This window comes from Adiantum capillus-veneris, chromosome 5, assembly GCF_014529385.1.
Source record: "Adiantum capillus-veneris isolate H3 chromosome 5, ASM1452938v2, whole genome shotgun sequence".
Lineage (NCBI taxonomy): Eukaryota > Viridiplantae > Streptophyta > Polypodiopsida > Polypodiales > Pteridaceae > Adiantum > Adiantum capillus-veneris.
Window position 1 is genome coordinate 150,386,311 of NC_140935.1, and position 24,756 is coordinate 150,411,066.

At 43.1% G+C, this 24,756-nt stretch overlaps 2 protein-coding genes and 1 pseudogene across 2 annotated transcripts; all 3 read left to right on the plus strand.

The window, feature by feature from the left end:
- Nucleotides 1-13,443: 13,443 nt before the first annotated feature.
- On the plus strand, nucleotides 13,444-14,467 carry LOC147458281 (uncharacterized). The gene is made up of 3 exons (XM_086511798.1): nucleotides 13,444-13,706; nucleotides 13,860-13,882; nucleotides 14,236-14,467. Exons 1-3 carry the CDS (start codon nucleotides 13,542-13,544, stop codon nucleotides 14,456-14,458), a joined length of 411 nt encoding a protein of 136 aa, XP_086367924.1. The 5' UTR covers nucleotides 13,444-13,541; the 3' UTR covers nucleotides 14,459-14,467.
- A 4,623-nt stretch (nucleotides 14,468-19,090) lies between these two features.
- LOC147458282 (18.1 kDa class I heat shock protein-like) lies at nucleotides 19,091-19,964 on the plus strand. The gene is made up of 2 exons (XM_086512948.1): nucleotides 19,091-19,396; nucleotides 19,562-19,964. The coding sequence occupies exons 1-2, from the start codon at nucleotides 19,201-19,203 to the stop codon at nucleotides 19,834-19,836; spliced, it is 471 nt and encodes a 156-aa protein (XP_086369074.1). The 5' UTR covers nucleotides 19,091-19,200; the 3' UTR covers nucleotides 19,837-19,964.
- A 558-nt stretch (nucleotides 19,965-20,522) lies between these two features.
- LOC147458283 (uncharacterized) lies at nucleotides 20,523-21,445 on the plus strand (annotated as a pseudogene).
- Nucleotides 21,446-24,756: the final 3,311 nt, after the last annotated feature.

Genomic DNA, 24,756 nt, shown 5'->3' on the forward strand with positions numbered 1-24,756 from the left:
AGATGTTGATCTTTGACCAAATGGATTTACGCCATCCATAGCCAGGCCTAAGCGCAAATTTCGAGCTTCCCTGGCAAAATCCGACCATGTTCCATCTATATGTTTCCAGGCTGCGCAATCTGCAGGAATTCGTAGCACACCATCCGAAGATTTATTCTCCTCATGCCATGATGCTAGGGCGGCCATGGACTTACATTCGAAGAAATGCCTGATGCGAGGAAGCAGAGGAAAATGTCACAAAACCTTTTGTGGAATTTTTGTCCCGTGGAGATCTACTCGATATCTTTCGGAATCACATTTCGGACACTTCTCCATGTCTGTGTATTCCCCTCTGAAAAGAATGCAGTCATTAGGACAAGCGTGGATAGAATTGTAATCCATCCCCAAGTTTCACAAAATCTTTCTTGCTTCATCTCGGGAATCTGGCATCAAATTGTCAGCTGGTAGTATGTGCTCTTTCAGCAATCTACACAACATAAAAATATGATATAGTCGTGTAAAAATCTATCAGATCATTGTACATTTAGAGTTCTATTAAAGTAAACTAATTGCAATAGATCACCTGAAAAGCGCTGTGACGCTAGTGTCACTCCATCCAAACTTTGCCTGCATGTTGAGAAGAACTAGGAGTGCTTTCAATCTAGACATACGTGCTCCATTATACAATGGCGTATCGGCTTCACTTTTCATAACATCATAGATAAGCCTTTCTGAATCCATGATCGTCTCGATCATTTCATCAATCTCGGGCTCAAACATTGCCTCGTTGGGAGTGTGCTCTGCATGATCATCCCCCGAGCTGTCAGAGGCTACATCTTGTGGCCTCACATATGCTGCTTGACCAAAGCGCCTGCGAACACGTCTATTGGGTTGCAAGATTGCTGCTTGTTGGCCAGCGTCAGAGTCCGACGAGTTATAATTGGCAACAACTCGATCTATAATAGATGGATCGAACTCGCCAAATTCGCGAACATGCTGCAAAGAAACACGTCTTGTCCGTCGCACAGCATGCTTGCATTGATTACAAGGACATAAGACCCTCGTTGAGAGATAGGTGTTTCGGTTGGACGGTCCCACATCCTCGTCGCTACTCATAATGAGGATAAAAAACTTATAACCTGGACAACAAATTTAATATTCTATTGGCATTCTTCGTCTTATCTCTCTCTCTCTCTCTCCTCCTCTCTCTCTCTCTCTCTCTCTCTCTCTCTCTCTCTCTCTCTCTCTCTACCTCACATTCTCTAGTCATGTCCAATCCCCGCACACCTCGGTCTAGAGGTGCACGGAGATCAGAACCACCGGGTTATAATCTCGTCTTTATTGGTCAATACCTATATTTGTGGGTACAAGAAATCTACACACCCACGTCTACATGATACTGCATGTAGTGGACAAAACCCCTTTGCCTCTTCTCTAGCTGTAGCACTTCACTTCATCTTAACATCTTTTCACAGTAGATCTTTTCACTGTTCGTCTAACTCTAAACCCTAAACCGTAAGTAATTCTTGCGTGGACTCGATCTAACGTAAATAAGCGTAAATCTAAATAAACGTAAATCTAACTAAAAATAAAGCTAAATCTAATTTAACGTAAGTCTAATGACTAGAGGTTGTCTAGATGGTCATTGTGTCGGGGATGTAGTGACTCTTGCCGCCCTAAAGATCCACCTTCTTCCCTATCTTCTGAAGACATTTCACCAGTACTTTTGGATCGACGGAGCCCACCATGAGTGAAGGCAGCAATACCCTATATTCCATTGAGGGTTTTCTTCACCCGCTTCATGCAGGCATCGCAGTCTATGGAGACCTAAATCTAATCTAATATAACGTAAATCTAAATCTAGCTTAAATAAACGTAAATCTAATTTAATGTAAGTCCACATATAACCTAATCTTTAACGTCTTTTAAGATAGTTTCCTATGACGTTATAACTCTCTTCTTCTTTTGTGTGTGCGCGTGTGTGGATGTGTGTGCCAATAAAAAGAGATAAATGGTATAACCTTTCTATCACCCATGCCAAGTATGATAGATTGATTATGCCATTTCCCTCTTGAATAATAGGTCTTGAGTTCAACTCCTCGTCGGCTAGATCTTTAGGTCTTTTAATTTTAATTAGTTTCCTACGACGTTAAATTAGTTTCTCTCTCTTTCTCTCTCAATGTGTGTGCGTTTTTTTGGATCGTGTGCATGTTTTCTCTCTCTTTTCCTCTCTCAATGTGTGCGTTTTTTGTTTATGCATGTTCTCTCTCTCTTTTCCTCTCTCAATGCGTGCGTTTTTTGTTTATGCATGCTCTCTCTCTCTTTTTCTCTCTCAATGTGTGTGTGCATTCTTTGTTTATGTATGTGTGTGTGCGTTTTTGTTTTTGTTTGTACTCTCTCTCTCTCTCTCTCAAAAACACTATGTGTGTGTGTGTATGTGTGTGTGTGAGAGAGAGAGAGAGGGAGAGAGAAAGAGGGGAAGGGAACATGAGAATGAGGAGAGGGAAGGAGCATACCTGGCTCTCCTTCCTCTCCTCGTGTGTGTGTGTGTGTGTGTGGAGAAGAAAAAGAGAGAGAGAGAGAGAGAGAGAGAGAGAGAGAGTGAGTGAGGGAGAGCGTTACCTGCTTCTTGCTTGAGGGCGCCGAAAAACTCAGATATGAGATCTGAGTTTTTGGTTGCGCTCGGTTATTTTTTTACCCCAGCCGGCGTCGCTATGAGCGTCGCAAATTTACAAAGAAATTTGCGACGCTCATAGCGATGCCGGGATTTTTTTTTTGGAGCGTCGCTGTGTGAGCGTCGCTAATATGAAGAGCCTCTTGTAGTGTTTACTGCAACTTAACTTATCTTGTTTGAAAAAAAAAATACATAGAAGATTATTATTAATCTCATGAGATTTCAAGTTTGTTTTGATTCTTTAGAATTGTGAATTTTCATGAGTAAATAAAAATGTATTCACTGATTATAATTAATTATATGAAGTTAATTATGCAGCTAATTATGCATGAGGAAATGAGAAGTTTCGCTCCATATAGTTATAGAAAAAGCTCATTGGTGAGATGAATATGCATTTATAAGAGATCTTTAGATATGTTGGGAATTAGAAAGTGCAAGCCATAATAAGAGATTGGTTGATTATCGATATAGAATGAGGGATCATCTCTCGAGAAAGAAAAGAAGCTTAAAGATAGGAGAAGGGGACCTTTAACTTTCAATGAAGAAGCAGGAGACCTTCAGTTGCTTTTTGCCACATTACAAATATCCATATTAACCGATCTCTAACGCAGCTCACAGAAAGAGTGATTTGTTTCTAGTATGGGATCATTGGACGCTCGTAAATGATCATTTTCAGAAGCGAAATCATCCAAGCACTGTATTCAACTCAAATGCCTTCCGCCATGAGCTCATGTACAACAACCACCTGTAGTTTTGTAACCCACTATAGTACTAGCTAGCGACTGGCCACAACACAGACCATTACCGTCCACTCCCCCTCGCCTGCCTGTAGCTTCTCTATGCATGAAATTGTTGCTCTATGCATGGCGTCATCGTACAGAGGACACAGCTAGTGGCCATCAGCCAACCACAAAAATTTGCATGCAAAGACGATGTCTTGAGGGTCAACAATTACGATGCTTTTCATCAGACCCAATCGTGGAAACTCTCCCACCGCTGCATGGCACCCTCATCTTGTGGAACTGGTTTTTTTTAATTTTATTTTACTTTTTATGTCATTCACGATGACAGCCGTGGCTTGTGGCGTTCGTTTCCAACCACCACTGCATGTGGCAAAAAAGCGGCTTCAGATCTGATTAATGTAGTCGATTGCGTTACCCTCTCTAAAAACAAAAACTTCTCTCATGCAACAGTAGCTAGTACCCGACTCTCACACACCCAGAAAGTTTGCATGGCTATCAACTGTGACCAATCGAACTACCCGTCCCACTTGCATGCAACTACTAGCATCTCTCTCTTTTAACGACAATCGTCCATAGTTCTCTGTCCATCGTTCTCTCGTGAGTTAATCACCCTTGAACCCCTTCTCACTCCCTCACTCACCAACCATGTGGCTAGCTACTGTGTACGACACCTCTTCTATCGCATGCAGCTAGTGCTTTACAATGGCACACATCTGCCTTGTCTGCAATACATCTTTATCCACCAACCCCATCAATATGTGCAGCTCTCTGCTGTTTGCATGTCGTTTCTGATGGCGTACCACCCACCGACCCAATCCCCTCATCTCCGCCTGCTCCACATATGCTAGAATCAGTTTAGTCAATCTCTCTCTCTCTCCCCCCTTCGTTCTGCAGCAGTAGCAACACCCTCCGTCCCCTTCTTCTCCTCCACAGTTCTTGTGCTATTCGCCAAGTCTTCCTTCCCTTGATATTCCTCTCCCTGATGTGCCGCCTTGGCAGGATCCACCCCTTCACCTTTCGCAGTACTCTTTACAACAGACAACTCTTCGGCTCTGCACCTTGCTCAACTCCCTCACACGAACCACAGCCGCCTCTCTCTACAGTCTGCATGTCTCTCTAGTGTGGCCAGTGGAGATGATGAGTACCCAGAGCGTGTGGCTGTTGTAGTCAGCGATGGCAACAAAGCAAAGCTAGCTGCGGCGTGCAACGACGAGGGTGCCGAGCTGGTGGAAGCACGCATTCATGGTACTATGTCGTTTTTGGATCTAAAGACCTGCCACTTCGACAAGCTGTCAACATGTGTACAGAGTGCTCGTAGAAGATCAGCCTTTTGTTGTATGTGTAATCGCCCCACATAAGGTCGCAGGGCGAGAGTGAAGGGTTACGGGGACGGAGAAGCAGGCTTAAGATAGAGTACGACTACGAAGACACTAGAGAAACTAGACATGACGTGCCTGAAGACGATGCATGGTGCCTGACTACGTGAGAGTGCAAGCATGCGGCATGAAGGAGTCTCTCTCTCTCTCTCTCTCTCTCTCTCTCTCTCTCTCCCCCAGCTCGTAAGCTGCAGCAGCCCATCAAGCTCTCTCTCTTGTACTGTGAGGCACCCTGTTAGACTCTCTCTCACTCACTCTCTCTTGCTCTGCTTACAACAGCGGCCGGCCATCACTTTTCCCAACTCTCCCTCTCTCCTTCCCCCCCTCCCAGTGCCACTACCTATAGATGCAAACATTAACAGGGATGGCTGCATTACTTTGGCAGACAACGGCCGCTGTCAGGCAGCCTCGGCACGACGACAACGATAATCATTTTACTCTATCAGTTCGACCCTTTTTGTTTTAGTTTTTTTTTCTTTTTTCTTAGTGATTCACAACGCTATTGATGATGATTTAAAAAGTCATTAAAAAAAATCAATCTTTTAAATATTGTACTTTCTTTTAATTTGTACTCAGACATTGTATTAGATCCATAAAGATTGTATCAGCGAGGTCTCATAGGGCCTTTTGATGAGTAATATAGCCTTTCATTTCATTTTGCTCTCTCTGTTTTTTCCCCCCACTGCTTAAAGAGCCGGACATTGATGAAGTTCTTCAGTAATCTCTATAATACTTTCTCCGACAACGCGTTGTTGGGCATTGCCGATGGTGATACTAAGTCTTTCACTTTACTTCATTTTATTTGTGTACCCCGGCATTGGAGTAGATCCCCAAGGATTGTATCTGATTGTTCTCATTGAAAATTTTCGCATTTTGAAGACTGTTAATATAACATTTCATTTAGTTTCTTTCTCTCCCTCTTTCCCCACCTCGTCTATAATCGTGCACACACACCTACTACATACGGTTCAAGTAATATGGGTTTTATGAAGAGTGTAGGGGCACAACAATATAATGTTCCACTGGCATGTAGACCTACAGACTATCGAGGGCATTAGCTTATGACCGCATTATCTAGAGAACACAAACACACACACACACACACACACACACACACACACACACAACTGTAAGTGTTCTATATGGTCTTTCAATATTGAAGTTACTGCTCATGGCTACGCAGTCTACGATTTGTGTGTCTATATTTACGGTGGCGATAAGCGCTGCTATGTCTCTTGGTATTTTAGTGTTTGTTGTATCCATTCAAAGATGACCCTCCAAAGTAGTTCCTATGCAATTTTTCACAAGAAATTCTCTTTGGATCAGAGTACTCATAGTAATATTTGTCGATCGAGTTAGGGCTTACCAAAAACAATTTTCCTAACTGAAGACAATGCGGGCACACCTACAACTCTTTTGGTTTTAGATGAAAATTCAAAGAGTTTCAGGTATTCACACTAAAAGTTGTAAAACTGTGCCGATTTCCTTGAAGGAAATCATGGACTCTAGCTGATGTTTTGCTATTTTAGTTCGTTTCAATAACACAGGTGAAATTTTACTAGCTTCTAATTTTCTTATGACAACAATCAATGGTTTAAAAACTTACTCACATATACAATCCACCTCACTGATATACGACTTGAACTTTATGGCATTTGTACTTTAATTTGTTATAACTTGCATAACATTACTTAAATGATGAAATTTGATGTTGACCTTTGTTTTTAAGAAATTGTTTCGCATTTGACGATTTGGATACTAGTCACTTCTTCAAACCACCTCCAGGTACGTAATTTATCGTTGTTTTCCACGGTATTTTAGTTCTCCTTAATGCATCCATTCCTATAATATATCTATGGCTATCATATTTCTTAAGATCTCCTCAATTACACAACATATCTCATATGCCTATACTGCAATGACATCCCAAAATATACTCCTACAATATTACTCACTTTCTCTACTTGCCTGGAAGTTTCTTGGTGCATATAATTAAGGACACAAAGTCAAGCAGTTTGAAATAGGGATAATACCATTAGACAATTTGAAAGTAAAAAGATCTTTTCCTTCTTTGTATTTTCTTATGGCATATGAAATTAAGCATCCCTAAAGTTCTGGGTTAGTGTGCTTGCACTGCATGTACTTTCTATTGAGAGGATTTTGCATTAAGCTATGCAACTACTCATATGAGCCGCGGTGCTTTGAGTTAGTGAACAACAATTTTCAAGTACTCTGCTACTCAACTATACTTCACTGTGGTGTCACTCAAGTAGTACATTTTTTGTCCTTTTTATGTCTAGCTTAGTCTATTGGTCACCAACACCAGATTTGCCAATTTAGGCAGTGTGTAGATACTCATCTTGGTGCAGATCCGCCGATTTAGGCAGCACATTGATAAATAACAAATTCGTGATTTTTTAGCAATATCAAATGCAGATACGCGGATTTAGGCAGCATTAGTGTAGATTCCCCGATTTAGGCAGCATGTCATATTGGTGTAGATTCGCCGATTTAGGCAACACCAATCACAAAATCATGCTGTAGTGGCTGGCCACCACTGTAACTGATATGATTTTGTTACCCGGGTACATAATGAAAGTGATTTGGATTTGGACATATATTGTGGAATTGGAATTGGATTGGGATTTGGTATCTGGTGGTTATTATGGCAGTGTTTATGTGATGAGATTTGACATTATGAGATTCATGATGAGTGTGACCAATGATATCCTGATTCATCACGGTATGACATATACTGCTTATTCTAGTGGTATGGGACACTAGAATAGGTAGTATGTGGATGAGGGCAGGCATAAGAAATGTAGTTTAGTTTTCATAAATTTTTCTTTTATTATGTGATGTTTTTGACACAACATACTAATCACTGTTTTTGACAAGTATTGTTTGCAGATTTTTATCTTCGCAACTGAGGACAGTTGCTTTCCAACGGAGAGGTATGTTATAGAATTTATATTTTTTTATCTATTGCAGCTGACAGGTGGCAAGAGCATCAACAGATAATGGATTATGCAGAAGGATGTTACATTTTATGTATATTTGATTATTCAAGTGCTCTTTGTGAGCTTTGGCCAATTATGTCCAGCCGGCTAGTTTGTACTCACTTTGACCATTCAAGAATCTATAAATTAAATATGTGCAAGAGGGAAATGGTCACGCTTGCACTGGGGGAGATTGCACCCAGTGTCTGTGTACTTCTTCTCCCCTCTGCCCTCTTCTCTCTCGCCGTGCCGGCGTACCACTCCGCTCTAGGAGGTGCGCCTGCACGTGCTCTCTCATTCTATCACGCTCTCTATCTCTCTCTGTTTGCATACATCGGGGTTATGTGCTATGCAAGTCGGCAGGTACGTAGATTTATTCTTTTTATGTCTTCTTATGTGCTATTTTCCAGTATGTTGCAGGGCAGCCATGCTCCAGTCTGCAGCAAAATTACTTGCAATAGATGTGCCTCATACCTGCTTGGCTTGGTTACTGTTATCATGAGTATTTGTAGATGGAGCCTTGCTCCCGTGATGTTTTTCATAACATTGTCATATGGGAGACAGGGAAAGGAAAAGCATCCCGGAGTTCCACATTGATGTTGTGCATGTCCCCGTTGTCGAACTAAAAAGTTAAGAGTCGTTCTCTGGCAAATCCAAACTCCAACTAGAAAGAAGGAGTTTTGTGGGCATCTTGAATTGGAAATATTGGTCGGCCCTGCCCGAATACTTGTATCTTACAAGCCACAAGCCTTGCTTGTACTGGCTTTAATGGAGGAAGCCTAGATAAGGGTATCTTGCTAGATTGTGGGGTTTAAACCCATCGTTGCTCGTTAACTTTCACAAGCCTTGCTTGTACTATGGGGGCTATCATGGAATCCAGATAGCACTTTCATGCTATACTATTCAGCATGTACTTGAATAATTTGGTAAACACAATCAAAATTGATTGGTTGCCTCATAATTTACTTGTATAAACTTGCTGTGTTCATTGCATGGCCGGGATGTACGAGCTTCCATGAACCTCGAACCGAGTAGTATCGACAACGTCTTTGCCTAGTAGCCTTGCTCGAAACCTTGCCCGATGTCGGCAAGCACAAGTTCCTTTTTCAAATAAACAAGCACAATGGTATGCTTATCAGACCTTCTATGCTCGACTAGAATCCCAAACCGTTTTCAAGAAGTCGAGCTTTCAAAACTTTGTCACATCAGTCTAGATGAATTAAGACCTATGATCGGCTTTAGTTGAAACACGACCGATTCGTTTGAGTGTCGAGATCCGAAACAAAAGAGGGAGGAGAAAATGATCAAAAGTTTCTCATTGCATGGCGGATGCATTCTAGCTAGTGAAAGCCTGATACATGCAAGCTAGCACATTCATGTGAGCTTCCATGGTTTCTTCACCCAAGGCCAAGCACCCCATAACTTTGTTTACCTCACCTCCCTTGCATGCAAGACAAACCCACCATGGGGCTTGGCCCTTAGTAAAGAACAATGCCCAAAATAGGGGGCCCAAAGTAGGGCGCCCTTGTTTTTTAAAACATGTGAAGAGGAGTTCCAGCAGCATCCATGGCGGCAGTGGATTCTGCGAGCCCAAGAGAGAGAGAGAGAACACGCTATGTGTAGCTTTCGAGAGGAGACCACAGAAATGTGAAACGATCCTCCCATCTTCCTCCCTTCGCTGCAAGCGGTTGTGCACACAGTAACCTGGCTTGGACCTCCTATGTAGAACCCTTGCCCACGCCTTTGCCTTCGTCTTCCTCATCCTCAACTCATGCACATGCAAAAACTCACATGAGAGAAAAATATCCGAGAGAGGCCTTGCACTCGCATGAGAGAAAGGGAGAGAATCCATGCAACTCTTCTTGCCTCCCCTCCATGGCTGCTCTCCCCTGTGCTCTGATACCAGTGTGAGAGCGAGGGAAGATAGACATGCTCATAACCACCCAACCTGTTTATATATAGGCGCTTAGCCCTCTGGCTCTTAGCTACATATAGCCCCTTGTACCGCATGTGTATCCAGAGTTGACCCTTGTCCTTGGCCCATCCTACCTTAGGCCTGACAAAAAATATCATGGGGGTATGTTTACGCCTCAATTTTGCCTCTCCGAGTGGATGATGCCATGGAAGACATCACATATTATTCTTTGTTGCTCCTCAATATAAATGGTGATAGATGTGGATTATACAATCTCTATCCAACCTACATGGTAGGAGTGGCTAGAGTATAGATCCATCAACATCTCAGTGTGGAGGTCATATTTCCAATTTTCATTAAGGACTACCCCTCGGGGGGTGCACTATGTATTCATGTTAATGTATAACGTGAGTTCGATAGGAGGGGTTTTAAAATTCAAAAAAATTAGGCAATTTAAAAGAGATAACTTAAAATAAGGGGTTTTTATATTCAATTTTTAAAAAAATTCCTAAAATAAGGGGTCATTTTATTCATTCAAACATATTAAAAGAGGGGTTTTTTTAATACCCCACGAGCGCACGTTATATAGGGGGGTGGTGAACGCTAAACCCCCTGAGGACTACACCTTCTAGACTTGACGTGTGAGAGGTCCCTTGTGAGGTGTCTAAGCAATGTTGCTCCCTGTGGTTTTGCCTTTCGTGGTTGGTACTTTAGAGGGAACTTCCAAGGGAGGTAGCTCGATAGGGCCTGCATTGAAGGAGGTAGGTAGAATATCCACATGGACACTCTTAGGGGGTGTGGTGCCCACGTGAGATGTGAATCGAGAATCTACTTTCCCACCCCTTCATATGCTTCATTGGCCTCAGGTTCAGAGCGAGTAGCTCTATTAAATGTCTCCATAAAAGGGCTAAATATACTGACCAAGCTATGGAATATAGCGTGTGATAGCTCAAAACCAGTGTCTTGGTCAGAGGCACGTGGCGTGCTTTTTAGCCCAAGATTTGGTCACTTTTTGCCCTCAAAATTATTTAGTTTATTTCTAGTTGGGAACAAGGTTTAAAATGGAAAGCCCAAGGGTGCAAGTGCAAAGGGGAGGGTGGAGGACTTGTCCCACATGAGCTCACTCTTTCTTGTGGGGGTAGACTATATATATAGTCTTGGGTCTATACTATATCATAAGATTGAGGACTGTTGCTTGGGCTTGGGCTTGATCTCGATCCCAGTCATTCTTTTAGTACACAATTTTTTTCTCGGATTTTGTAGGTGTTTTTTGTGCTGAAAATGCAGATTTTGTGCAGAAAATGCAGGCAATTACTCAAAAATACAGAAAATACAGATTTTGAACTAAAAGTTCAACAAGGTACAGAAACCGTAGATATTTTAATGTAGGACTTGGAAAATCCAAAAATTAATGTGGAATACAGAGCATTCCAAAAAACGCTTGAAATTACTGCAGAAAGTACTCCAAGAGAAATAGAAGAATGCATCCCAAGCTAAACGCACAACGTCTCCCCGACAGTTGTGTCAAAAATGTCGTATCGCAGGGGACTTGTTGTGTGCTATGTGTGAGCCACTAAGGCTACAAACCCTAAACCCGTGTGTGGGGAAGCTCACGAACGCAAACGGTGTGTCACTCACCTCTGTCTTTCTGTCGTTGCGGGAAGCCCATTGTCGCTGCTGCTCAACCGCTTCGCCATTGTCGTAAGGTCGCTCGCCTGCACAAACATGCTCTCAAACACTCACACACAACAAGAGTCTACGCTACAGAGAGCGAGAGCAAGCAAACCATATTACATTCAAGAATAAGATAAAAGTTAGGGTTAGAAGCCCTTATGTGAGTCATCCCAACCACACTTTGGCGCCCACACTTAGCGGACAGTTAGTATGCTCTCTCTCTCTCTCTCTCTCTCTCTCTCTCTCTCTCTCTCTCTCTCTCTTCTAAATGCGGTGTGCGTCTATCATTTGCGATCATCCATGAATACATGTGTGGAGCCAACAAGCTCGGCCCATAGCTCAATAATAATAACGAGGATGTTCAAAGTTAACAATGAATTGATGCATGCAACTCTCCATCCAACCACGCTATATATAGGCCCCTGGACTACCAAATATAGCCCCCTGAATTGCTTGAGCGTCTGGCCCTTGGCCTACTACCCGTAGGCCTGACACGCCATTATCAATAGTCCCTCTATATCACATGCATTCAAGAAGCATTTAAATAATCCCTCTTCATGGACATATTTCCATGAATTAAGTGAGGTCTCTTCCTTTAAAACTTGTAGAATTTTTTAAGCAATGTTTTTAAAACCCCTTTTGTCGATGTAAACTTGTAACTTTCTTAAAATAAAAAACCCTTCTCGATGAACTCACGTGCTGTAGTTACATATTTTATGGTGGACCACCTGGGCATATATCATACTTAAGACGACATTTCAAACACGCTTGAGGCATTATGAATATTTGATTGCTTTGAGCATAAAAGATGTGTTTTCTTAGACATGTAATCCCTTAAGCAAGGTCTTAGGATGAATCAAGGTACAATTGAATCCATTCTTAAGTGGCTGCCACCCATGATTTTGGATGGTTGGCTACTATTACAAGTTTATGAAGGACTACAGACACAAAGCCTAGTCATGTCTATGAGAGACTAGCTATAAGTTGAAGGCCATTCTTTTGTGTCAGGAGCACTACTGTAGCTTTGACAAGCTTAAAGTATTTCTAGTTATAATAGCTATCGCACCGGCTATTGTCAGTCCTTTCAACCTGTTTGTGTAAGAGATAGATGGTAGTATCAAAGCCATTGGTGTAGTACTACTTCAAATGGGTAGACTTGTGGCTTTTGACGGCAATAAACTAGCTAGAGCTCAACATATTTATTTTTCCTACAAGATGCAGCTTAATGCTATTATTGAAACTCTATGTAAGTGACAATGATGTGAAATTTGAGATTCTGTTTGATCGTATGGCTATTGTAATCTCTTATGGAAAAATGTGAGCATGATCCTTCGTGCGTCAAGATGTGGATGATAAAAGTAGAGATTTCTCACTTCAAAGGATGTAAATAGTAGTTCCATGCATGGTTCTCCTTGGCAGGCGCTAAATTGTATCGTTGGAAACATTTTTGCATGAATACTAGGTACTTATTACACAAGGCAAGAGTATGTGTACATCAGACACTACGCACCAAATACTTTTGAGTGTCATGATAGTTAAAAAGTAGGCCACTCTAGGGATACAAAAGACATATATACACCAATAAGATGGTAATTTCACCTGTCCAAAAAAGCCAGCTTAGTTGTTTGAGTACTCGATCTCCGTGACCTAGGTCATGGGTTTGAGTGCGGCCAAGGGACCCTGTGAGCTCATAAGCACGATTGCCTCTAATCGCACGGGATTTGTGCGATTGGAACAAAAGAAAAGATGGTAATTTCACTTATCTGCTCAGTTGTCTTCTACGCAAGCCAGGGACATGCCTCATGATGTTAGTGCTTGCCTCATGGGGGCGAAGCTACGAATGTATGATAGGGTTTGAAGAGAGTCTAATTTATTTCCCGTTTCAAAAGTGTCGGATAATCCTAATTCTAAAGGGGTGGGAAATTAGAGCTTTTGGGCAGGCCGGACAAAAAGGTTTTGAGGCGGATGCTACTGGAAGCCTCGAGAATAAGCCTTGTGAGTCGAGAGTCCACACTCCCAGAGAATTCTAGAAGGTGCTGCGATCCCCTCTTTAAAATGCGGGCAACCCCGCCGTTGTGGTATTCACAAAACTCTAGCTGCAAGTAGTTCTTTGTTGCACTACATATATTATAATAGTTGACCTCATGCGCTAGTTCCATCTTACTGTGCATTGTAACTACAATGGTGATCTCTCTCTTTGGTGTCCCCACAGGAGCGATGATCCCTTCGACTCTGTGCTCTTTGATCCCTTATCCTTCTCCTCTCGTGATGTCGCCGCCATTACCAACACGCAGGTGGACTGGAAGTAGACTTGCGACTCCCATATCTTCAAGCCTAATCTGCCAAGTATGACTTCTTCTTCTCCTTGCCTGCCTCGTGGCAGTAGCATGCGTGCGAATCAGGTTGAGCTTCTGCACATGTTGGATCTTCTATGATTTTGCTCTTGAAAATCTTGCACATGCACATGCTCTTGATTTAAATCTGTGCAATGCTGTGCAGGGTTGGCCAAGGAGGATGTCAAGGTGCAGGTGGAGGACGGGCGTGTGCTACAGATCAATGGAGAGCTCAAGAAGGAAGAGAGTACGTCCAATGATCAAAAGGAAAGCCTTGCTTCGCATAAGACTTATGGAGTTCTGGTGCTTGTAGTGAACATATACTCTTGCCCATGTACAATTTCATAGCAAAAGAATGTCTACCTTGTCGAGCAGTCACAAATCATCAACCTCTTCGAATTGTTCAAGGTATTGAGAAACAAAAAATTACTTGCAATAGATGTGCCTCATACCTTCTTAGCCTGGTTACTGTTATCATGAGGATTTCTAGATGGAGCCTTGCTCCCGTGATGTTTTTCATAGCATTGTCATATGGGAGACAGGGAAAGGAAAAGTATCTCGGAGTTGCACAGTGATGTTGTGCATGTCCCCATTGTCGAACTAAAAAGTTGTGTAAGAGTCGTTCTCTGGCAAATCCAAACTCCAACTAGAAAGAAGGAGTTATGTGGGCATCTTGAATTGGAAATATTGATCGGCCCTGCCCAAATACTTGTATCTTACAAGCCACAAGCCTTTCTTGTACTAGCTTTAATGGAGGAAGCTTAGATCAGGGTATCTTGCTGGATTGTGGGGTTTAAACCCATCGTTGCTCGTTAACTTTCACAAGCCTTGCTTGTACTATGGGGGCTATCATGGCATCACACATAGCCCTTGCATGCTATACTATTCAGCATGTACTTGAATAATTTGGTAAACACAATCAAAATTGATTGGTTACCTCACAATTTACCTGTATAAACTTGTCGTGTTCATTGCATGGCCGGGATGTGCGAGCTTCCATGAACCTCGAACCGAGTAGTATCGACAACATCTTTGCCTAGCAGCCTTGCTCAAAACCTTGTCCGATGTCGGCAAGCACAAGTTCCTTTTCCAAACAAACAAGCACGATGGTGTGATTATTGGACCTTCTCTGCTCGACTAGAATCCCGAACCGTTTTTAAGAAGTCGAGCTTTCAAAACTTTGTAATCAGTCTAGATGAATCAAGAGCTATGATCATCTTTAGTTGAAACACGACCGCTTCGTTTGAGTGTCGAGATCTGAAACAAAAGAGGGAGGAGAAAATGATCAAAAGTTTCTCGTTGCATGGTCGATGCATTCTAGCTAGTGAAAGCTTGATACATGCAAGCTAGCCAATTCATGTGAGCTTCCACGGTTTCTTCACCCGAGGCCAGACCCAAGGCCAGGCACCCCACAACTTTGTTTACCTCACCTCCCTTGCATGCAAGACAAACCCACCATGGGGCTTGACCCTTAGTAAAGAACGGTGCCCAAAATAGGGGGCCCAAAGTAGGGCGTCCTTGTTTTTTAAAACATGTGAAAAGGGTGTTCTAGCAGCATCCATGGCGACAGTGGCTTTTGCGAGTCCAATCAAGAGAGAGAACATGCTATGTGTTGCGTCCGAGAGGAGACCGCAGAAATGTGAAACACTCCTCCCATCTGCGTGCTTCTATAGAAACCGCCCTTGTGGTGTTTGGTGATGGTCATCGTACTTACTCCCTTCGCTGCAAGGCTCTGCACACAGTAACCTGGCTTCGACCTCCTATGTAGAACCCTTGCCCACGCCTTTGCCTTTGTCTTCCTCATTCTCAACTCATGCACATGCAAAAACTTGCATGAGACAAAAATATCCGAAAGAGGCCTTGCACTCGCATGAGAGAAAGGGAGAGAATCCATGCAACTCTTCTTGCCCTCCCCTCCATGGCTGCTCTCCCCTGTGCTTTGATACCAGTGTGAGACCGAGGGAAGATAGACATGCTCATAACCACCCAACCTATTTATATATAGGCCCTTGGCCCTCTGGCTCTCAGCTACATATAGCCTGTTGTACCGCATGTGTATCCAAAGTTAACCCTTGTCCTTGGACCATCCTACCTTAGGCCTGACAAAAAATATCATGGGGATATGTTTATGCCTCAATTTTGCCTCTCCGAGTGGATGATGCCATGGAAGACATCACATATTATTCTTTGTTGCTCCTCAATATAAATGGCGATAGATGTGGATTGTACAATCTCTATCCAACCTACATGGTAGGAGTGGCTAGAGTATAGATTCGTCAACATCTCAGTGTGGAGGTCATATTTCCAATTTTCATTAAGGACTACCCCTCGGGGGGTGCACTATGTAGTCATATTAATGTATAGCGTGAGTTCGATAGGAGGGGTTTTAAAATTCAAAAAATTTAGGCAATTTAAAAGAGATACATTAAAATAAGGGGTTTTTATATTCAAATTTTTAAAAAAATTCTTAAAATAAGGGGTTATTTTATTCATTCAAACATATTAAAAGAGGGGTTTTTTTAATACCCCACGAACGCACGTTATATAGGGGGGTACTGAACACTAAACCCCCCGAGGACTACACCTTCTAGACTTGACGTGTTAGAGGTCCCTTATTAGGTGGAATCAATGTTTCTCCTTGTGGTTTTGCCTTTCGTGGTCGGTACTTTAGAGGGAACTTCCAAGGGAGGTAGTTTGATAGGGCCTGCATTGAAGGAGGTAGGTAGAATATGCACATGGACACTCTTAGGGGTGTGGTGCCCACGTGAGATGTAAATAGAGAATCTAGTTTCCCACCCCCTTTATACGCTTCATTGGCCTCAGGTTCAGAGCGAGTAGCTCTACTAAATGTCTCCATAAAAGGGCTAAACATACTCACCAAGCTATGGAATATAGCGTGTGATACCTCAAAACGAGCGTCTCGATCAGAGGACGTGGCATGCTTTTTAGCCCAAGATTTGGTCACTTTTTGTCCTCAAAATTATTTAGTTTATTTCTAGTTGGGAACAAGGTTTAAAATGGAAAGCCGAAGGGTGCAAGTGCGAAGGGAAGGGTGGAGGACTTGTCCCACATGCCCTCAGTCTCTCTTGTGGGGGTAGACTATATATATAGTCTTGGGTCTATACTATATCATAAGACTGAGGACTGATGCCTTTAGGCTTGAGCTTGATCTCGATCCCTATCATTCCTTTAGTACACAATTTTTTTCTCGGATTTTGTAGGTGTTTTTTGTGCTGAAAATGCAGATTTTGTGCAGAAAATGCAGGCAATTACTAAAAAATACAGAAAATGCAAATTTTGAACCAAAAGTTCAACAAGGTACAAAAAGCGCAGAGATTTTAATGTAAGACTTGCAAAGAAAATCCAAAAATTAATGTGGAATGTAGAGCATTGCAGAAAACGCTTGAAATTAGTGCAAAAATTTATCCAAGAAAAATAAAAGAATGCATCCCAAGCTAAACGCATAGCGTCTCCCCGACAGAGGCGCCAGAAATCTTGTATTGCAGGGGACTTGTTGTGTGCTAATAGTGAGCCACTAAGGCTACAAACACACAACCCGTGTGTGGGGAAGCTCACGAACGCAAACGGTGTGTCACTCACCTCTGTCTTTCTGTCGTTGCGGGAATCTTGCACCGCCATGAAGAGGGAGCCCACTGTGGCCGTTGCTCGATCGCCGCGCCGTTGTCGTAAGGTCGCTCGCTCGCACAAACATGCTCTGAAACACTCACACACAACAAAAGTCTACACTGCAGAGAAGGACAACAAGCAAGGCTTGACATGCCACTATTAGTAGTCCCTCTATATCACATGCATTCAAGCAGGATTTAAATAATCCCTCTTCATACACATATTTCCATGAATTAGGTAAGGTCTCTTCCTTTAAAACTTGTAGAATTTTTTAAGTAATGTTTTTAAAACCCCTTTTGTCAATGTAAACTTGTAACTTTCTTAAAATAAAAAACCCTTCTCGATGAACTCACGTGCTATAGTTACATATTTTATGGTGGACCACCCGGGCATATACCATACTTAAGACGACATTTCAAAAGGGCATTTCAAACACGCTTGAGGCATTATGAATCTTTGATTTCTTTGATCATAAAAGATGTGTTTTCTTAGAAATGCGATCCCTTAAGCAAGGTCTTAGGATGAATCACGTTATGGTTGACTCCATTCTTAAGTGGCTGCCACCCATGAATTTGGATGGTTGGGTACTATTACAAGTTTATGAAGGACTACAGACACAAAGCCTAGTCATGTCTATGAGTGACCAGCTAAAAGTTGAAGGCCATTTTTTAGTGTCAGGAGCACTCTTGTAGCTTTGACAAGCTTAAAGTATGTCTGGTTATAGCTAGCTATCGCACTGGCTATTGTCAGTCCTTTCAACCTGTTTGTGTAAGAGATAGATGGTAGTATCAAAGCCATTGGTGTAGTACTACTTCAAATGGGTAGACTTGTGGCTTTTGATGGCAATATACTAGCTAGAGCTCAACATAATTATTTTTCCTACAAGAGGGAGCTTGATGCTATTATTGACACTCTACGTAAGTGACGAGGATGTACAATTTGAGATTGTGTTTGATCGTGTATGGCTGTTAGTTGGTTTTACTCTCAAACCAAGTTGACTACTAAGCTATTGCAATCTCTTATGGAAAAACGTGAGCATGATCCTTCGTGTGTCAAGATGTGGATGATAAAAGTAGAGATTTCTTTGATGTAAATGGTAGTTCCATACATATATGGTTCTCCTTAGCAGGCGATAAACTGTATCGTTGGAAACATTTTTGCATGAATACTAGGTACTTATTACACAAGGCAAGAGTATGTGTACATCAGACACTACGCACCAAATACTTTTGAGTGTCATGATAGTTAAAAAGTAGGCCACTCTAGGGATACAAAAGACATATATACACCAATAAGATGGTAATTTCACCTGTCCAAAAAAGCTAGCTTAGTTGGTTGAGTACTCGATCTCCGTGACCTGGGTCATGGGTTTGAGTGCGGCCAAGCGACCCTGTGAGCTCATAAGCACGATTGCTTCGAATTGCACGGGATTTGTGCGATTGGAACAAAAGAAAAGATGGTAATTTCACTTATCCGCTCAGTTTGTCTTCTATGCAAGCTAGGGACATGCCTCATGATGTTAGTGCTTGCCTCATGGGGGCGAAGCTACGAATGTGCGATAGAGAGTCTAATTACTTTCCCGTTCCAAAACTGTCGGATAATCCTAATTCTAAAGAGGTCGGAAATTAGAGCTTTTGGGCAGGCGGGACAAAAAGGTTTTGAGGCGGATGCTACTGGAAGCCTCGAGAATAAGCCTTGTGAGTCTCCCAGAGATTTCCAGAAGGTGCTGCGATCCCCTGTTTAAAATGCGGGCAACCCCGCCGTTGTGGTATTCACAAAACTCTAGCTGCGAGTAGTTCTCTGCTGCAGTACATATATTGCACTAGCTTCCATCGCCGACCTCCTGCGCTAGTTCCATCTTACTGTGCGTTGTAACTACAATGGCAATCTCTCTCTTCGGTGGCCGCAGGAGCGATGATCCCTTCGACTCTTTGCTCTTCGATCCCTTCTCCTTCTCCTCTCTCATGCGCTTCCCTGACCATCCTTCCTTCGCCCGTGATGTGGCCGCCGTTGCCAACACGCAGGTGGACTGGAAGGAGACTTCCGACTCCCATATCTTCAAGGCTAATCTGCCAGGTACGACTTCTTCTTCTCCTTGCCCGCCTGCATCTTCTTCGTGGCAGTAGCATGCGTGCGAATCAGGTTGTGAGCTTCTGCACATGTTGGATCTTCTGTGATCTTGCTCTTGCAAATCTTGCACATGCACATGCTGTTGATTTACATCTGTGCAATGTTGTGCAGGGTTGGCCAAGGAGGATGTCAAGGTCCAGGTGGAGGACGGGCGTGTGCTACAGATCAGTGGAGAGCGCAAGAAGGAAGAGAGCAAGTCCAATGACCGCTGGCACCGGGTGGAGCGGGCGCAAGGCAGCTTCCTGCGGCGCTTCCGCCTGCCTGACAACGCCAAGGTGGAGGAGGTGAAAGCCAACATGGAGAATGGTGTGCTTACCGTGACCGTGCCCAAGACGGCCCCACCCGAGCCCAAGTCTGCTGTTAAGTCCATTGACATCTCTGGCTAGATTACCATGAGCGTGCTACTCCAACTGCTGCAAATGTTGTAACGCGGCTCCTTTCCCAAAGAAAAACATGTCAGAATAATGAGATTATTGTAATTTGTTACTTGGATTCAAATGTTGTTTACCAAATCTACACGATCCCAAGTTTCTTAAAAAGTTTTTTTTTTAGTTTTTTTTTTTTGGGGTATTTTGGGAAGGTGGTCTAGGAACAATGGTGAGAGGCTTTAATACTAGTTTGGCACCAACAACTTGTTTCACAAATTTAAATCAAATTGTTTCACAAATTTAAATCAAATTGTTTCACAAATTTAAATCAAATGAAATGGCACATGAAATCTAGAAAATGTGTGAAGTTCTTACGGAGATCTATAAAATGACTCATAAATTATAATTCCGCACGTTAGTATAAAACCTCAATAATGACTCCCAACCAACTCAAAACATCAGTCAAGCAAGGCATTCGTCACATCTGTCAACATTTTAGTCCAAGAGAACAAGTGATTTTTTTCACACACACCCATATATATATTGTGGTGTGTGGTCGTGTAGGTAGAGAGCCCGGCAACCTAGTGTGGTCGGACATGTTATGGTTGTAACCATTTGATGGTAATATAGGAAGTGTCGGAAGAGAGAGAGGCGCACTCAGTTTGGTTCTGTCTAATCCCGTGTACACCACATTGGTGGAGGAGATGGGCAGTTAGGGACGTTTCTTGCCTTTCTTGCTAATTCCCTGAGCTTGCTCATGGCGTTCTTCCTTGATACCGGATAGAGAAGAGAGTCTGAGAGAGTGTGAAGAAGAGAGAGAAGCCAAGACTGGAGGTTGGGGTTTCGTCGCCTTTTTGCAGAGCCGACTGCCATAGCCAAAGGCCGTTTGTCTGAGCCGTGCATGTGAAGGCAGGGGTACCTCGCTGCTTCTTTGTGGCTTGCATTACGGTGCCCGCTTCTTTTGTTCCATCAGCTTTGCTGCAAAGAAGTGCTACCGTTCTGTCACCTGCGAACCATGGCTTGTTGTACATGGGCTCTCAAGAGAAGGAGGCCACTCTGCATGCACCACCAAGCAGGTCAATAAGGAGCCGAAAGCCTTTAGCCTTTGATGAGTATGCAGGGGCCCAACATGTCCTGCTGTAGCCCCTGCGCCGGTTGCAGGAGGCCACGCCAGTAACGGTACAAGGAATCAATTCCAGGTGCAGCGGATGGGCCTTGGCGTCGGGGAGCGCTCGACCTGCAGCATAGAGGACATCGCCATCGTTCAGGGCAAAATGGGTCGCTTGCCAGATGGCATACGCTCATTCGCTGTGCGAATCCCACATCTCTGCTTGGAGGGTTGTCCAATCGCTGACATTCACGTGTTGTGCGCGTTGCGGCCGGCGTTGTTCAAGGGGGTGGGCTTCGACGATTGCCTGGTTAAGGGGGGTCACGCGCTGACGGCTCGCGAGACGCTAACCTTCCAATACGTCAACTCCTTCCAATACCCCTTCTCCCTCTCCTCTGCTGTTCAAGTCTTGCTTCTGGAAAGAGTTCAACGTTGTTGTGAATTTAATTTTCCACAGCTCACATAGGTCGAGTTCAGAAGAAGTACAAAGTCAAAGACATGGTTGTTTTGATGTTGTTCGTCGAAGAAGAAGAGAGATGCTACCTCCCTTTTGCGATTATTGTTCACAGGCATAGGAGTTGCTGCGACTTGGTTGCAGAGGTGCCTTTTGCTAATGATTTCAGTTCTTGGAATTTTCAGTTTTTGTTCAAATAAACTCACAATCACACCAAGTCTCTTGTGGAAATAGATGTATGTCACCAAAATATCGTGTCTAGACTGAGGTCCTTTCTCTTCTTGTCCATTACATCGGGATAGTGACCTGATGTTTGCATAAGCGAGATGTTCGAGTTCCATGCCTTGATGATGATCGGTATGATGACGAGTCTAACCCCCAAGCTCAGTCTCTTAGCCCTGAAGCCATTGTATGATCACTCCCCGCAGATGAGGCGCTGGAGTTGATTCCTCTTTTGTCGAGTCCATTCTCAGCCCAAATTGTAAAAAAGATGTCCATCTTTTTTTTCTCCCTAAGGGGGGAGGTGTGGTGTGTGGTCGTGTAGGTAGAGTCCGGCAACCTAGTGTGGTTGGACATGTTATGGTTGTAACCGCTTGATGGTAATATAGGTAGTGTCGAAAGAGAGAGAGACACACTCAATTTGGTTCCGTCTAATCCCGTGTACACCACAATCAATCAATATATAAATATATATATATATATATATATATATATATATATATATATATATATATATATATATATATATATATGAGAAATGAGAGAGAGGGGTGGAGAGAGAGAGAGCTCCTACCATAAACCCAATAAATTGAAAACTCCCCCCCCCCCCCCCCCCCCCCCCAAAACAAGACAGGGGGAAACGAATCTCTTGAATTGAATTTCCTAAGGTTCGGTGCATAGCCTTAAACCCTCTAATTTGTGGAAATTCCCAATGTGCCCCTTAAATTTCAAAACTTTCCAAATTAAAATACCCTTTATCTATTTCGATCGGATTCTTCAAGATTTTAATCTTTATTCTTTTTCGACAAGGGAGTTTGTCCTTGAGTGCTTAGCATGTAATTTGTCACCGATTACCTCTCCAAAAAAAAGAGATTATGTCTATAAAAATAATGAAGCAATTCATCTCCAAAGCTTGCATAACCAACTCAAATTCTACTTTTAGCATCTTGTATTGATAGACAATCAGTCTTCTTATGAAAAGCTATAAACTTTTTTATCTTTAGAGAAGTTTAATCTCACGACAAGGAAATTTTGGGAATCTTGGAAAATTGGAAGGGCATTTTGGGAATTCATGATAAAATATCAGGGGTAATTTAGAAGAGGATCTCACGACCAAGGAAATTTTGGGAATCTTGGAAAATTGGAAGGGCAATTTGGGAATTCATGATAAAAGATGAGAGGTAATTTGGAAGAGGGTGTCGTGTGTGTGTGTGTGGGGGGGGGGGGAGAGAGAGAGAGAGAGAGAGAGAGAGTTTTTTATCTTTAGAGAATTTAATCTCACAACCAAGGAAATTTTGGGGATTTTGAAAAATTGGAAGGGCATTTTGGGAATTCATGATAAAATATCAGGGATAATTTGGAAGAGAGTGCCATGGGAGGGAGAGAGAGAGAGAGAGAGAGAGAGAGAGAGAGAGAGAGAGAGAGAGAGAGACTTGTGTGTCAGTAGCAGTGCAAAGACAACACACCGGAAATATCCATGGCAGGGAGCAGGGCGCAATCACGACGGTGGCAGCTCAACGCTATTTTGTCTGTCAGGCCCTCTCTCTCTCTCTCTCTCTCTCTCTCTCTCTCTCTCTGTTCTCAAGCATGTGCAGCCCTCAATGTCTGTAGACACTCACCATGTTTCTCTTTCATCCACCCTAGCTAGCATGATCCATTTCTAACATTTGGTATCAGAGCATTAGTGTGTGTTAATCATCAACATCTCCATTAGATCGATTAGCATATCATTATCACGGCCCATTAACATTCTTCATGACTAGTTGCATCTCAATTAGGCCTTAATCGAGTTATGTGTGGGCATGTCCCGGGGCACACCCATGAGGCCACTACCCTCCATGGCTAGATAGGTTTGATTAGGGAAGAAGATTAGCATCTAATGTTTGCATTTTTAAGTCACTTTTGTGTCAATTTTCTATGATTTGAACTTCCAATTAATCTCTCCATTTTCGCAATTGCCTAACAACATTAACCTCATCTCGAAGTAGTCGACGCAAGCTCTCCGTAGAGCCTTCAAGCTCTGCAAACTGAGCCCGAGAACTCCATTAAAGCTATCCTCAAAATTGCCTAAAAATAGGTGTGTGTGTGTGAGTTTGTGTGGGAAAAGGCCTGCTAAGTTAAGCTTAACATCTTTTTTTTCGGAGCTTTTCCACAACCAAGCATGTGAGGCTTGTTGGCTAGCCCGATATAGCTTCTCCAATATTGCCTTGCGGGGTCCTAGGTTCAAGTTGAGCACACCCAACTTGGGCAGGTCGGGTGGACGCCAATTGGAATTGCAAAAGCGCTTTTGGAGCCTTGGCGGGTCCTCTAGGGGCCGTTTCTACCAAGTAGCGCTTGCCCGTGCTCGCGGACGCCAAAAACCGCTTCAAAATGAGTTTTTAAAACTTTCGGCTCCGGAAGCAGATGATCCCGTCTGCCTGTGCAAGAAACTAACCGAATGCCATGTAAGCTTGCCTTCACGCCTGCCTCAAGGGCTTCAAATCTCCGCCATGTTGAGCCCCCCTTCCCACGGCGCTGCCTCAAGTGCCTCAAGGGATTCACTGGCCCCGTTTCCTGCAGTGCTCCAAGGCAATTTCCGAGGGCTTTTTTAAGCCCCTTCTCCCACCTTGTGCACCGAGATAAGCCCTTGTTGGCCCCCCCTTCTCGCGGTGCCTCAAGAGCTTCATGCCCGCCCATTGGCATTAGCATCCGATCTTGCGGCTTCACAAGGAGCTCTTCCCACGGGCCTCGAGTTCCCAATTCAGCTGCACATCCCACATAAGTGAAAAATGCCCATGATCGAAGGTTGTTTTCACTTACAAAGGAGCCAAAGCAACCAAAGGCGAATTTCAAAAAGCTTTATCTCAAAGAAAACCTTCAAAGCATCACCGAGCATCCAAGGGCTGCCAAAGGGGCCGTTCTCACCGACCGCGGCATTACGAAGCTTCAAGGAGTTCTTTCGAGCATCAAAAGCAAAAACAAAGAATCATTTCCCCTATCTGTGAAGAGGAGCTTGACATTGAAGGAAAAATCCAAAGTACAAATTAAAATCTTGCAGCCAAGCACAACAATTTCCTGCAATGTATGTAATTGTATCTGTCTACATGGATGACATTATATGTTTTTGTAATGGGATAGACATTGGCATTGGAAAGTCTCCAAATTGCTAAAATCTCTC

Excerpts from the sequence above, each read along its gene's own strand:
- LOC147458281 (XM_086511798.1), top strand. The coding sequence starts at position 13,542 with ATGGTGATCTCTCTCTTTGGTGTCCCCACAGGAGCGATGATCCCTTCG. Across the intron at positions 13,707-13,859 it reads CTTCAAGCCTAATCTGCCAA|GGTTGGCCAAGGAGGATGTC; the intron begins GTATGACTTCTT and ends AATGCTGTGCAG. Across the intron at positions 13,883-14,235 it reads TGGCCAAGGAGGATGTCAAG|GGAAAGGAAAAGTATCTCGG; the intron begins GTGCAGGTGGAG and ends TATGGGAGACAG.
- LOC147458282 (XM_086512948.1), top strand. The coding sequence starts at position 19,201 with ATGGCAATCTCTCTCTTCGGTGGCCGCAGGAGCGATGATCCCTTCGAC. Across the intron at positions 19,397-19,561 it reads CTTCAAGGCTAATCTGCCAG|GGTTGGCCAAGGAGGATGTC; the intron begins GTACGACTTCTT and ends AATGTTGTGCAG.